This window comes from Cherax quadricarinatus, chromosome 8, assembly GCF_038502225.1.
Source record: "Cherax quadricarinatus isolate ZL_2023a chromosome 8, ASM3850222v1, whole genome shotgun sequence".
Classification (NCBI taxonomy): Eukaryota; Metazoa; Arthropoda; class Malacostraca; order Decapoda; family Parastacidae; genus Cherax; species Cherax quadricarinatus.
This window is the reverse complement of record NC_091299.1, coordinates 8,124,468-8,140,816: the sequence shown is the minus strand read 5'-3', so window position 1 is coordinate 8,140,816 and position 16,349 is coordinate 8,124,468. Positions and strand designations below refer to the sequence as shown.

The 16,349-nt window shown below is 43.3% G+C and overlaps 1 protein-coding gene across 4 annotated transcripts in view; it reads right to left on the bottom strand.

The window, feature by feature from the left end:
- Window positions 1–316: 316 nt before the first annotated feature.
- LOC128685352 (serine protease 44-like) overlaps window positions 317–16,349 on the bottom strand; it is a 50,872-nt gene continuing 34,839 nt past the window's right edge. For 2 of the 4 annotated variants that reach the window (XM_070082831.1, XM_070082830.1), the window contains exons 3-13: window positions 15,297–15,549; window positions 14,804–14,898; window positions 14,273–14,373; window positions 13,598–13,719; window positions 11,529–11,663; window positions 11,174–11,360; window positions 4,962–5,073; window positions 4,534–4,669; window positions 3,137–3,243; window positions 1,831–1,917; window positions 317–883 (exon numbers count right to left, since the gene is read on the bottom strand). In XM_070082831.1, coding sequence (XP_069938932.1) covers window positions 770–883; window positions 1,831–1,917; window positions 3,137–3,243; window positions 4,534–4,669; window positions 4,962–5,073; window positions 11,174–11,360; window positions 11,529–11,663; window positions 13,598–13,719; window positions 14,273–14,373; window positions 14,804–14,898; window positions 15,297–15,549 — 1,449 coding nt within the window. In that variant the 3' untranslated portion in view covers window positions 317–769. The remainder of the gene's footprint in view (window positions 884–1,830; window positions 1,918–3,136; window positions 3,244–4,533; window positions 4,670–4,961; window positions 5,074–11,173; window positions 11,361–11,528; window positions 11,664–13,597; window positions 13,720–14,272; window positions 14,374–14,803; window positions 14,899–15,296; window positions 15,550–16,349) is intronic. The other 2 variants (XM_070082833.1, XM_070082832.1) reach the window with 2 other exon arrangements.

The window sequence follows — 16,349 nt, the reverse complement described above, 5'->3', positions numbered from 1 at the left end:
GTTACATGAATCTACAAACCATACCCTGGCTGGGATTGAACCCGCGGTCAGAGAGTCTCAAAACTCCAGCCCGTAGCGTTAGCCGCGGGTTCAATCCCAGCCGGGGTATGGTTTGTTTGCAATCGTGTCATTATGATTTCGTGAGTCACATGAATCTACAGCTGTATACAAGTTATAATATTAACAAAAGCCTTGGCCAGAAAAATAGAAAGATACGCTCTTCGTGGTCGACATAACATTCTACATTGACCTTTCAATATTTGCCAATTTATGTGTCAAATATCGTTTTAAAAAATGACCAAATAAATGGAGAGGCTAGAGAGAAGTATTTTTTATTAGATATAACAGCACAGGATATGTGCACAGTGGCCATACAGGGCACAAGGGAGTCATACAGGGCACACGGGAGTCATACAGGGCACAAGGGAGTCATACAGGGCACACGGGAGTCATATAGGGCACGCGGGAGTCATACAGGGCACGTGGGAGTCATATAGGGCATGCGGGAGTCATACAGGGCACGCGGGAGTCATACAGGGCACGCGGGAGTCATACAGGGCACGCGGAAGTCCGACAGGGAATGCAGGAGTCCGACAGGGAATGCAGGAGGCCGACAGGGCATGCGGGAGTCCGACAGGACACGCAGGAGTCCGACAGGGCATGCAGGAGCCCGACAGGGCATGCAGAAGTCCGACAGGGCATGCAGGAGTCCGACAGGGCACGCAGGAGTCCGACAGGGCACGCAGTCTTTCCCCAAGGAAGGTAGAGACTAGCAGGAGCTGGTGATCTGGTCCAGGATCCAAGGTACGTAGGAAGAGACGCTGGTGTACACGCCAGGGTATTCTGGCTTGGCACACCCGATGCCATAACTCACGATACCTATCTAAGAAAACGCAAACCATTACACATTTAATACATTTTAAATATGACAGTACATGGGAAAGTAGTAGTAGTAGTAGTAGTAGTAGTAGTAATAATAATAGTAGTAGTAGTAGTAGTAGTAGTAGTAGTAGTAGTAGTAGTAGTAGTAGTAATAGTAGTAGTAGTAACAGTAGTAGTAGTAACAGTAGTAGTAGTAGTAGTAGTAGTAGTAGTAATAGTAGTAATAGTAGTAGTAGTAGTAGTAGTAAAGGGCCATTTAGTTGAATGCAAAATCTGAGAAAGCTTGTCCAGTTGGTTCTCAAAGCACTGTATTGTTTTGAAAATTTTAAGCTTGAGTGAGCACCGTCGTCCAGTCATCTATAAACCAGCAAAAATTATAAAAAAAATAATATGTTAACACAAGAGTTAAAACCTCCACCTCTGAGTTACGTTGTCGTGACGGCTACGTCATCAATTTTCACTTTATATATTTTTTTAAGCTGTGTTTATTATATGTTTTTAGTATCTTCAGGGACTGAATGAAATTTATATAAGGAAATAGGCTATTTTTTTTTTCTTAACATAGTCAATTTCTTAATGTACCCTCTACAGTGATGGGGGGAAGAGTAAGAGGAAGAGGAAGAGGAAGAAGAAGAGGAAGAAGAAGAGGAAGGGTAAACATGGACGACAGATTCAAAGTAAAGTCTGTCGAAAATATATTTCAGAAAGACAATTTTGTTTCTGATTATTTGTACTTGTGTAGCATCATTCATATATTATCAGCCTTATAGCATCACACCTGGAGGGTGTTCCGGGGGTCAACGCCCCCACGGCCCGGTCCATCATAAGGCCTCGTCCATATGATCTCGTGCCAATATAATGAGCTGCAAAGATTCGCCTGTTACTACTGCTACAGGGTTTGGCTCACCTTGTATCAGGTATCACCTGTCAGTGTAGTGTAGGACTCACCTGGTACCAGATACCGCCGGTGAGCATGACTAGAGGACCTCCTGAGTCTCCCTGACAAGCGTCCATACCCGGAGCAGCTGCGCACACCTGGGGAGATGATTACTAAAGTTATTACTATCTTGTGTATACTACTGCATATTGCTCCGTACGACTACATGTTACTGTGTGCTACTGTATACACTAGCACAGAGCTTCTGGTTCATCTGTGTTGTATAAAACATGTTGAGAGATGGTAATAGTAATCTTGGAAGCTGCTGCGGCGTAAACTCATTTTGGGATGCTTGACGATATCCTCATCTTCCTACTGAAGTCTCCTAGCTCAGGCTGACTCGTCTGCAACTCATCTTGAGACATTTAATATGACATGGGAACATTGTTCTCATAACTTAACTGTTACACACAATGAAATAACGGCACACTGAATAAAGTTTACGTTATACATGCAAAAATAATCAAAGCATCCCTTCTGCCTACCTCTGTGCTTAGCTTTAAGATAAAATAAGGTTATGTTCGGCTTTTTAAAACCCCTGAGGGTTAGCCACTCAGGATAACCCAAGAAAGTCAGTCTGTCATCGAAGGACTGTCTGTCTTATTTTCATTTTGTGATCCTCAGTCTTGTACCTAAGGATACGACCCACACCAGTCGACTAACACCCAGGTACCTACTTGCTAGGTGAACGGAAAAGTAGGTGCAAGGAAACACGCCCATTGCTTTCACTCTTGCCAGGGATCGAACCACGGACACTCAGCGAGTGAAACAAGAACGTTGCCTATCAGGCCCCTCCCATCCTCAACTAATATCTGACCTTGATCTAAAACGCCCCGTGTACCTCTTGTATCTAGCCTTGATCTAGAACGGCCCCGTTACTGGTTTTATCTAACCTTGATCTAAAACAATCGCCCCCCATCCAACCTTTCTTTTATGAAGGCTTCATCTAAACTCAACAGCTGACTGTTGTCATGTGTGACAAGGACAAGGTTACTTCTTAGAAGAGGTGGGGGTGAGGGATGCCCTGGATATGTGGGTCGCAGCACTGTCTAGGCTGGGCTAGGTGGGTTTACTCAACTTTGGATAAAGACACGTAGAAGAAAGGACGCTACGAAGATGACAGGAGAGAATGTGTGCCATAGAGAGAGATAGAGAGGGAGAGAGAGAGATAGAGAGAGAGAAACTGGGGAGGAGAGAAACAGACATAACAATGACTAAAGCAACAATGATAGCAACAAATATAACTGATTAATATAACTATGACTGCAGCTAATACATGTATTACAACACTACTACCAACAACACTGAAATACTCACGTGAGTATCTAAGATAGTAATGGATGACTGTTTGTAGCTGGTCTCACACTCCTGGTGAGAGGTGACCTGCACAGCCACCTCCTGCAGCGACTCTGGCTGACTCCCCACTGCAGGTAAATTTAATGGGTTTTAAAACCTGTCGACTACACGAGGGTCATTAAGACTGTATGTTACCTGTTCAACACGAGTAAGAATACTTTAATCTTTGAGAAATGGAGATTAAAGTAAACTTTCAGAGTATACTTACTGAGAGACATATACCTTTCCATGTATATATCATTTGAATATACACAACTCGATTATTTGAGCTGTAATGTACTTTTTATAGGGGTATATTCACTCACAACATGAATGGTGGTATATTCACTCACAACATGAATGGTGGTATATTCACTCACAACATGAATGGTGGTATATTCACTCACAACATGAGTGGTGGTATATTCACTCACAACATGAATGGTGGTATATTCACTCACAACATGAATGGTGGTATATTCACTCACAACATGAATGGTGGTATATTCACTCACAACATGAATGGTGGTATATTCACTCACAACATGAATGGTGGTATATTCACTCACAACATGAATGGTGGTATATTCACTCACAACATGAATGGTGGTATATTCACTCACAACATGAGTGGTGGTATATTCACTCACAACATGAATGGTGGTATATTCACTCACAACATGAGTGGTGGTATATTCACTCACAACATGAGTGGTGGTATATTCACTCACAACATGAGTGGTGGTATATTCACTCACAACATGAGTGGTGGTATATTCACTCACAACATGAATGGTGGTATATTCACTCACAACATGAGTGGTGGTATATTCACTCACAACATGAGGTGGAACTATCCAGTTAACTCGTCCTACAGAGCAAAATCTTAAATATAACAGTGAACGTAAGCCGCTAAACCCACATGGATTAGACGTCGCAACGAACGCTGGAGGCTCGGTCCTCCGTCTACTGATCTCCGACTGATGAAAACACAAACATATAATTATTTATATTACATCATTAAGCTGTTTTGACAGAGAAGTTGGTATTTTGTTTCAGCTGAGAGGGATGGGAGGGCTCTTGATCCCAGGAGCTGGATTTGTTCCTCTCATTCTTTGGCTCGAACTTGATTGCCTCTCATTACTCAAGCGCTAAATGAACCCCCTTGCGGATTTAGCGCTTCCCCGTTATTAAAAAAAAATATCCTTTGTGAAGCATCCAACCATGTGTCTCTGATCTAGACGAGTACAAACAGTAAGCGAGTCTGTCGGGGGCTCAGCAGACGGAGGATCGAGCCTCCGCTATATCTTGCGCTGAATGACCTACTTGGGTTTAGCGCTTAACATGAATTATTACCTATTATCTCTGTGTACACTTACGGTAGGTGAGGGTTCCCCAGCCCGAGACTACAGCAGTGTTACCCTGGTAGTCCCTGGGTGGAGACAGACACACAGGTCCCACACGCTGGTTCCAGGTCACTTCCTCTTCCAGAGTTATCACCGCTATGTCGTTCGCCTGACCAGGGATCACCAAAGATTATAAAACCCTTTAAATTATGAATTCCACGGTTGCTTGAACCGCAAATTTCACTATTTGTATAATTTTTATTGTTGTGTACATGAGGATACAGAGATTTCTAGATTTTAAAAGATACAAAGCCTTATAGTATTATGATTTATTTCTATTGGAGTCGTCCCTCTTCCTTTAACAAGGACCCACAATAGGCGACCGACACATAAATCATGTATTTTACTGTTCTATGCTCTAAGGTGTGTTCAGGTGTAGATAGTAAGTAGTAAAGACGCACCAAGGTCATGGGGTCGAAATCTGGGTGTACAGTCATCTTCTGAACTCCTACGACCTGTGTTGTTCCGTCATTGTTGACATCATGTTGGCCGGCTATCACGGTCACCTTCAAGCTGGAGGAGGACAAGGAGGAAGAAGTGGCATCCTGGGCAAGAAGTCACCAAGATATCATGCAAGTAACTGCCAGTACTCTAAAAGGAAATGAGTTACCCAGTCCTTCCGTGATGATAGGATCAAAACACAGTCAGGGAGAATGGGACTGAGATAACAGAAGTAACTGTAATTATAATATTGTTTTCAGGGTAGTTAAGCTGCATATTAAAACATCATTCACTTCAGGTGGTGCTGATGCAGGAACAAATGTTATATGTGATACTGGCGTTGTAGGGAAATTTAATATAAACTGGAAAACTAAACTCTGTACGAAAATATTGAAATCTATAAAATAACCTGATGGATTTATTGTTAGTGATATCTGTTATCTTGACACTGTATCCACACACTGTATCCACACACTGTGTCCACACACTGTGTCCACACATTGTGTCCACACACTGTGTCCACACATTGTGTCCACACACTGTGTCCACACATTGTGTCCACACACTGTGTCCACACACTGTGTCCACACACTGTGTCCACACACTGTGTCCACACACTGTGTCCACACACTGTATCCACACACTGTGTCCACACACTGTGTCCACACACTGTGTCCACACACTGTGTCCACACACTGTGTCCACACACTGTATCCACACACTGTATCCACACACTGTGTCCACACACTGTGTCCACACACTGTGTCCACACACTGTGTCCACACACTGTGTCCACACACTGTATCCACACACTGTGTCCACACACTGTGTCCACACTGTATCCACACACTGTGTCCACACACTGTGTCCACACACTGTATCCACACACTGTGTCCACACACTGTGTCCACACACTGTATCCACACACTGTGTCCACACACTGTGTCCACACACTGTGTCCACACACTGTATCCACACACTGTATCCACACACTGTGTCCACACACTGTGTCCACACACTGTGTCCACACACTGTGTCCACACACTGTATCCACACACTGTGTCCACACACTGTATCCACACACTGTGTCCACACACTGTGTCCACACTGTATCCACACACTGTGTCCACACACTGTGTCCACACACTGTATCCACACTGTGTCCACACAATGTGTCCACACACTGTATCCACACACTGTGTCCACACACTGTGTCCACACACTGTGTCCACACACTGTATCCACACACTGTGTCCACACACTGTGTCCACACACTGTATCCACACAGTGTCCACACACTGTGTCCACACACTGTGTCCACACACTGTGTCCACACACTGTATCCACACACTGTGTCCACACACTGTGTCCACACACTGTGTCCACACACTGTATCCACACACTGTGTCCACACACTGTGTCCACACACTGTGTCCACACACTGTGTCCACACACTGTGTCCACACACTGTGTCCACACACTGTGTCCACACACTGTGTCCACACACTGTGTCCACACACTGTATCCACACACTGTGTCCACACACTGTGTCCACACACTGTATCCACACACTGTGTCCACACACTGTCTCCACACACTGTGTCCACACACTGTGTCCACACACTGTGTCCACACACTGTGTCCACACACTGTGTCCACACACTGTATCCACACACTGTGTCCACACACTGTGTCCCCACACTGTGTCCACACACTGTGTCCACACACTGTGTCCACACACTGTGTCCACACACTGTGTCTACACACTGTGTCCACACACTGTATCCACACACTGTGTCCACACACTGTGTCCACACACTGTGTCCACACACTGTGTCCACACACTGTGTCCACACACTGTGTCCACACACTGTATCCACACACTGTGTCCACACACTGTGTCCACACACTGTATCCACACACTGTGTCCACACACTGTATCCACACACTGTGTCCACACACTGTGTCCACACACTGTGTCCACACACTGTGTCCACACACTGTATCCACACACTGTGTCCACACACTGTGTCCACACACTGTGTCCACACACTGTGTCCACACACTGTATCCACACACTGTGTCCACACACTGTGTCCACACACTGTGTCAACACACTGTGTCCACACACTGTGTCCACACACTGTATCCACACACTGTGTCCACACACTGTATCCACACACTGTGTCCACACACTGTATCCACACACTGTGTCCACACACTGTATCCACACACTGTGTCCACACACTGTGTCCACACACTGTGTCCACACACTGTGTCCACACACTGTATCCACACACTGTGTCCACACACTGTGTCCACACACTGTATCCACACACTGTGTCCACACACTGTATCCACACACTGTGTCCACACACTGTATCCACACACTGTATCCACACACTGTATCCACACACTGTGTCCACACACTGTGTCCACACACTGTATCCACACACTGTATCCACACACTGTATCCACACACTGTATCCACACACTGTATCCACACACTGTCTCCACACACTGTGTCCACACACTGTATCCACACACTGTATCCACACACTGTATCCACACACTGTATCCACACACTGTATCCACACACTGTATCCACACACTGTATCCACACACTGTATCCACACACTGTATCCACACACTGTATCCACACACTGTATCCACACACTGTATCAACTAGATATTGAAGAGTAATTTTTTTTTTTTATTATCACACTGGCCGATTCCCACCAAGGCAGGGTGGCCCGAAAAAGAAAAACTTTCACCATCATTCACTCCATCACTGTCTTGCCAGAAGGGTGCTTTACACTACAGTTTTTAAACTGCAACATTAACACCCCTCCTTCAGAGTGCAGGCACTGTACTTCCCATCTCCAGGACTCAAGTCCGGCCTGCCGGTTTCCCTGAATCCCTTCATAAATGTTACTTTGCTCACACTCCAACAGCACGTCAAGTATTAAAAACCATTTGTCTCCATTCACTCCTATCAAACACGCTCACGCATGCCTGCTGGAAGTCCAAGCCCCTCGCACACAAAACCTCCTTTACCCCCTCCCTCCAACCCTTCCTAGGCCGACCCCTACCCCGCCTTCCTTCCACTACAGACTGATACACTCATGAAGTCATTCTGTTTCGCTCCATTCTCTCTACATGTCCGAACCACCTCAACAACCCTTCCTCAGCCCTCTGGACAACAGTTTTGGTAATCCCGCACCTCCTCCTAACTTCCAAACTACGAATTCTCTGCATTATATTCACACCACACATTGCCCTCAGACATGACATCTCCACTGCCTCCAGCCTTCTCCTCGCTGCAACATTCATCACCCACGCTTCACACCCATATAAGAGCGTTGGTAAAACTATACTCTCATACATTCCCCTCTTTGCCTCCAAGGACAAAGTTCTTTGTCTCCACAGACTCCTAAGTGCACCACTCACTCTTTTTCCCTCATCAATTCTATGATTCACCTCATCTTTCATAGACCCATCCGCTGACACGTCCACTCCCAAATATCTGAATACGTTCACCTCCTCCATACTCTCTCCCTCCAATCTGATATTCAATCTTTCATCACCTAATCTTTTTGTTATCCTCATAACCTTACTCTTTCCTGTATTCACCTTTAATTTTCTTCTTTTGCACACCCTACCAAATTCATCCACCAATCTCTGCAACTTCTCTTCAGAATCTCCCAAGAGCACAGTGTCATCAGCAAAGAGCAGCTGTGACAACTCCCATTTTGTGTGTGATTCTTTATCTTTTAACTCCACGCCTCTTGCCAAGACCCTCGCATTTACTTCTCTTACAACCCCATCTATAAATATATTAAACAACCACGGTGACATCACACATCCTTGTCTAAGGCCTACCTTTACTGGGAAAAAATTTCCCTCTTTCCTACATACTCTAACTTGAGCCTCACTATCCTCGTAAAAACTCTTCACTGCTTTCAGTAACCTACCTCCTACACCATACACTTGCAACATCTGCCACACTGCCCCCCTATCCACCCTGTCATACGCCTTTTCCAAATCCATAAATGCCACAAAGACCTCTTTAGCCTTATCTAAATACTGTTCACTTGAAGAGTAATATAATGACTAATTAAGGCATGTCTGACCCTGGTGGCTTAGCGCTTATTTATAATAATAATAATAATACTATAATGAATATGTAATTATATATATATATATATATATATATATATATATATATATATATATATATATATATATATATATATATATATATATATTACAATAAGATCACAGTAAACAAGTGATATCACAATATGCAGAACAACCACTGAGAAAGAACAGGGAAATTCCAAGCGATTTCGTGATTTCTCACATTATCAAGGAACTATAAAAATAAAACATCGACAGGAAGGCTTATAAGGGCAAGACTACACCTCACAGTCACGCCACAACAACAAGACTACACCTCACAGTCACGTCACAACAACAATACTACACCTCACAGTCACGCCACAACAACAAGACTACACCTCACAGTCACGTCACAACAACAAGACTACACCTCACAGTCACGTCACAACAACAAGACTACACCTCACAGTCACGTCACAACAACAATACTACACCTCACAGTCACGCCACAACAACAAGACTACACCTCACAGTCACGTCACAACAACAAGACTACACCTCACAGTCACGTCACAACAACAAGACTACACCTCACAGTCACGTCACAACAACAAGACTACACCTCACAGTCACGTCACAACAAGACTACACCTCACAGTCACGTCACAACAACAAGACTACACCTCACAGTCACGTCACAACAACAAGACTACACCTCACAGTCACGTCACAACAACAAGACTACACCTCACAGTCACGTCACAACAACAAGACTACACCTCAAAGTCACGTCACAACAACAAGACTACACCTCACAGTCACGTCACAACAAGACTACACCTCACAGTCACGTCACAACAACAAGACTACACCTCACAGTCACGTCACAACAACAAGACTACACCTCACAGTCACGTCACAACAACAAGACTACACCTCACAGTCACGTCACAACAACAAGACTACACCTCACAGTCACGTCACAACAACAAGACTACACCTCACAGTCACGTCACAACAAGACTACACCTCACAGTCACGTCACAACAACAAGACTACACCTCACAGTCACGTCACAACAACAAGACTACACCTCACAGTCACGTCACAACAACAAGACTACACCTCACAGTCACGTCACAACAACAAGACTACACCTCACAGTCACGTCACAACAACAAGACTACACCTCACAGTCACGTCACAACAAGACTACACCTCACAGTCACGTCACAACAACAAGACTACACCTCACAGTCACGTCACAACAAGACTACACCTCACAGTCACGTCACAACAAGACTACACCTCACAGTCACGTCACAACAACAAGACTACACCTCACAGTCACGTCACAACAACAAGACTACACCTCACAGTCACGTCACTACACCCGACTATGTGAAACCCACCTAAAACTCTACCCAAGCATTAAGATTTTTTTCTGTATCATTAAATTCTTCCCAGATTTTATTAATTATAAATGAATCCAATTTATATAAACCAAAAGAAATATTTACATTATTTTCGAAACTGCTTTTATGAAATATGATTCTATTATATTCCTGTCGACCATGGACTTGCTTAATACAACTTTCTCAACGTTTTGAAAAGCAATTGGATGGTTAAAATCTCTCACATGAATAAACAGAGCATTAGAATCATGTCCAGTCTTAGTTCGAGACTTTACCAGTTTGACCGTAATAAACTTTATCACATATTTCACAAGGATTCTTATAGACACATCCGTCAATATTTCGGGGAAATTTTTTATCAAAAGTTTTTTTTACTGTATCAAGATTTTTAAACACAACTTTGATATTAAAAGTCTTAAGAAGAGAAGGCATATCAGCCAAGTTTTGATGGTAAGGGAGAACCAACATATTTTTAGTCGAATATAGCACAAATAGACAGTTACTTACACACACACACACACACACACACACACGTGCAAACACCGAACAGGCCAAGTGTTTTATAGACAAGTGACTTTGACAAAATGGTAACTAATAACACACTCCTCACTTTCTCAATCTCCTCATCGACTCACTTTTCGAAGTTGAGACAATGAGCAGCAGTGAGGGCCTCTTTCCTAGTGATGAGTGCTCCACCACACTGTTTAGGAGATCTTCCATCATTGATCTTAAGCATGAGCATCCAGGGATACTCCCCAGGCTGAGCCTCACCTCCTCCCACGATGCGAGTCACCCCAGCATCAGAGGGAGCTGCACCACACACTGTAAAGTATTCTAGTGGTGAGAGGCGCCACTATCATCACTGGATCCACCGATCGAATTTCCGGACATTAAAAAAATCATGAAATATTAAAATTATATGTAAAGTATTCACTCAGTACTTGTGTTGTAGAAGACTTTAGTAGTAAAAATATCTGACTTAAGCCTTACTTGATGCGCAACCTGGAGCCTGGTGACCCTGTGCTGTGTCCAGACCATCACCATCACCACCACCATCACCACCACTACTTCCTCCACCACCACCACCATCACCACCACTGTCTGCAAACACTCCATCGTTGCTGCCTGTAATATACACGAAATCGTTAACAAAATTCACTTTGAGTAAAAAGATTGCATTATTTAAGCTTAATTGCATATTATAGTTCCTAACTTTTTTCTAAACCAGTAGCACTTATGTAATAATGATAAATATTACTGGTATACACAACTGAAAGACACGTTAAGCAGGGAGAGCTTTTATAATAAACAGCGATAGAAACAAGCGAAGTATCAGTTGGGCTTCTCTGACTGGCTGCTGAGACTCAGTCACCAACACAATGACAGCCAAACTACCCAGCAGAAATCTTTCGGAGTCTGAAATATCGTATTTAGAGCCGTAGAGAAAGTTGCTGAGCTGGGCTTGTCAGGAAGGAAACAGTCAGGGGAATAAATGGAAAGAAGAGAGGAAGAAGACAGACAGGTGGGAAGTTGTTGGTCAGTCTTCAAGGAAGAAAAGACAGGTGGGGAGTGGTTGGTCAGTCTTCGAGGAAGTGTCAGTCAGTTAGTAGTGACAGTCAACAATTAGGAAGGAAGTGATTCGGTCAGTCAGAAAGAAAATAACTGTGACCGACAGTGAAGGATCATAACAGTGGTACAATTTCCTGTAAAATGTGATAGAACGGTGAGGTACCTTGAGCAACAGAATACAGTGAAGTGCCAAGAGAGTGCTATCCAGTGACTGCAGTGTCTCTTCAGTATTTTCAAATGTAACTGTAGTTAAGTGAGAATGTACAGTGTAAATGTACACTTTATGAATGCTATTTGAACAGTTCCTTATTTTTTAAACTATATATTATTTATTCTTTGACTTGTGCGAATTATCATTCGCACAACATCCACGCACATTCAAACATCCCACTTTATTTGTGTGTGTGTGTGTGTGTGTGTGTGTGTGTGTGTGTGTGTGTGTGTGTGTGTGTGTGTACTCACCTATTTGTACTCACCTATTTGTGGTTGCAGGGGTCGAGTCATAGCTCCTGGCCCCGCCTCTTCACTGATTGCTACTAGGTCCTCTCTCTCCCTGCCCCATGAGCTCTATCATACCTCGCCTTAAAACTATGTATGGTTCCCGCCTCCACTACGTCACTTTCTAGGCTATTCCACGGCCTGACTACTCTATGACTGAAGAAATACTTCTTAACATCCCTTTGATTCATCTGAGTTTTCAACTTCCAATTGTGACCTCTTGTGTCTGTGTCCCTTCTCTGGAACATCCCGTCTTTGTCCACCTTGTCTATTCCGCGCAGTATTTTATATGTAGTTATCATGTCTCCCTTGACCCTCCTGTCCTCCAGTGTCGTCAGGCCGATTTCCCTCAACCTTTCTTCGTAGGACAATCCCCGGAGCTCTGGGACTAGTCTTGTTGCAAACCTTTGCACTTTCTCTAATTTCTTGATGTGCTTGACTAGGTGTGGATTCCAAACTGGTGCTGCATACTCCAGTATGGGCCTGACGTAAATGGTATACAGAGTCTTGAACGAATCCTTACTGAGGTATCGGAACGCTATCCGTAGGTTTGCCAGGCGCCCGTATGCTGCAGCAGTTATCTGATTGATGTGCGCCTCAGGAGATATGCTCGGTGTTATACTCACCCCCAGATCTTTTTCCTTGAGTGAGGTTTGCAGTCTTTGGCCATCTAAACTATACTGTGTGTGTGTGTGTGTGTGTGCGTGTGCGTGTGGGTGTGCGTGTGCGTGTGCGTGTGCGTGTGTGTGTGTGTGTGTGTGTGTGTGTGTGTGTGTGTGTATGTGTATGTGTATGTGTGTACTGTATGCACCAACATACACACCACCCCAGGTGTTGGAGCTCATCATCCCTCACCGATACACTGACCCTCCTTAGCATGAACACACGTGTGGGTCAGACAGGAAAATCCAAAGCTTCTATATGAATTCTACCCTATGGTAGTCAACAATGGTGTGTCGTTGACCATTAAGGAGCTACGTGCAGTATTTTACCTTGGGCGTTGATGAGACAAACAATCCTGGACTTCTTAGCTTTCTTCCTCCGCCTCTCGTATAACAAGTACAACTGAGAGAGAGCTGTCATGGGCCTGGGAGGCAGGCGATCACACGACGTGCTGGGGAGAGGTAGAACTATATATGTCATTGTCAGCGACACCACCTCTCATCATCAACAACATCAACTTGTCATTGTATCTATCACAGCCAATTTAACACTAGATGCCGCCTCCTGTCGACATGATCAAGACACTGCATCATTTATCTTAACCAGCGACTAATGTCAGTTGTCATATAATCAGTATGGGGACAGGTAAAACAAGATAATGCTACCTTACCCATCTTTGTATTGGCCATGTCCATGAGTTATGTCCCGTATGCTTCCTGGGAGGACAGTATTCATAACTAACTGAGCCCAGCTCTAAAACAGTGACAGGTTCAAACCCCGAAAGAAGAATCGAGTTTCCATTGTTTCACAAAATTACATATTTTTTTATCAACTGTTTGTAACGTTAAATCCAGATAAAAATAATAATTCTGGTGAATTATTAAGCTATTAAGCTATTAAGCTCGTGGAGCTGGTGGAGTTTCGTGGAGGGAGGGAAGGACGGGCAGATGACACGAGGATCTATGGACATAGAGAACAATGAAGAAGTGACAGGAGAAACTCACATGGAAGTTGAGATGCCGTCAGTGAGGTGGAGGAACTCCCTGCTGCAGCGGGCCGTTCTGAAGATCTTGCAGCTGAAGGAGAGTGATGACCCTAACTGGGGCTGTCGGAAATATATTATTATATTCATGGAAAGCCGCTAAATCCGTAGGAAATATGCAGCACTACGACAGTAGTCAAAGAGAGTTTGAGGGTTGAAAACTGAAATGACGGATATAAACTCTGCTGACCGTTTGATAAACGGGACAATCAATTAAAAGATCCTGAACCCGTCAACGAGAAAGACTGCTGGACAGAACCTCTGAGAGAGAGAGACAGACAGAGAGAGAGAGAGAGATTCTCTCAACACTTCCAAAGAATCTTTTGGCATATTTTCAGGAACATGAAAAGAGAGGCACAAGTTGCAGGACAAGCTTTTATTGTCCCATTAAAGGCTTGTTCTGCAGCTTTGTCTTTGTCTTCACGCCTTGTCAGCAATACGCTATTTCATCCTAGCAGGAGCATCTTCAGAAGAAGCGGCTAGTGAGTCTTACCGTGAAGATCATTTCGCAGAAGGTGGAGGACCTTGGCAGCTTAAACTTGACCTCATCTCCAGCACCCAGGACGTACGTTCCTCCACACGCACCCACTGCAGAGGTAAGAGCATCCTGTTATTATCCCTATATGGCAGATTAATTCATTCTTAATTATCTAACTTTTGAAAATGTAAGGTTGATATATCAAGTAGGCTTTATACTGCAATATACTGGGAAGAAACGTGCAAATACATAAATAAAATTCAAGCAGATTAGGACGGCCAGACAGAAATGTAAGCAAAAACAGGTTTTTAAATAGTAAAAGCCAAATAAAAACAAACTCAGATACAAAGAAATTCAAACACAAATAGCATAAAACAAAGAGAAGTAGTATGCTCTTACTAACACATCACCATCTACCACCATCCCACCAGCATACTAATATCCACCGCCATCACTCCATCACAAAAACACCATATCACCATTACACCACCAGCTCTCCACGCCATACCAATCTTCCTTTTCTTTGGTCTCTTCCTTATCCTATGCTTGAGCTTCCTCCTCCAGTTCTGTCGTGAGGAATCAAGACGGCGGCGCTGGCTTGATTTGTTCTTACCAGTGGCTGTTCGGACTCCTGGAGAGGTTCTGCTGCCACTTAGCCTCTTGCAGTTCTTCTTGCCCCTGCCCCAACTCCTCGTTCTTACCACGCGACGCTTAGAACATCTTAGGAACATTCGCCCCAGTTCCGTCATTTCTCCGAATTCCTTGCGGAAGGAAATGGAATAATATGTAATATAAGTTATTTATCTTGACAGTTTCGCAACAAGAAAGCGTATGACAGTAAAACAGCTATTGATGCTTATATTCCTCTACATGACCTCAGCTGGCAGAGAACACCTGAATAAGTACAATAATACGCGTCGAAAATCTATGTTAATAGTAGATGTACCATCATTATTTGTTTTTAACTAAGAGTGCAAGTGGAACACACTTATAGATTACTGCAAGGATGTAGCTGGACATGGGGGAAGCAGTATAGTGTGTATCTTTTGATTTCCATTACTTAATGTGCTTTATATATATATATATATATATATATATATATATATATATATATATATATATATATATATATATATATATATATATATATATATATTTTATTGAGAGCATATCTTGTACAGACATAATACATATATATAGAATAACACACACACACACAAGTTCGGCCTATTCGGCCGAGCTTGCCGAATAGGTCGAACTCCCTTAAAAATAATCTTTTCCAAAAAAATTTTTTAGAGAATGACAGATTTTTTTTTTCGTTGATAATGATATAAAAAATTATTTTTTTGGACCGAACGTAACTTAAAAACCTCACCTAACATCACTTAACCTAATTTTTTTTTTAGCCAAAATCTGATATATAAATATCATAGGTTAATTTAAATTTATTTAATATTACTTAAAATCTGATATACCTTTTTTCGTGATCCTTAGACTGATTTCCCCTGATTTATGGCAAATTTTCATTCTGCTAATTCGGCAAAGGAAACCCTTGCCGAAT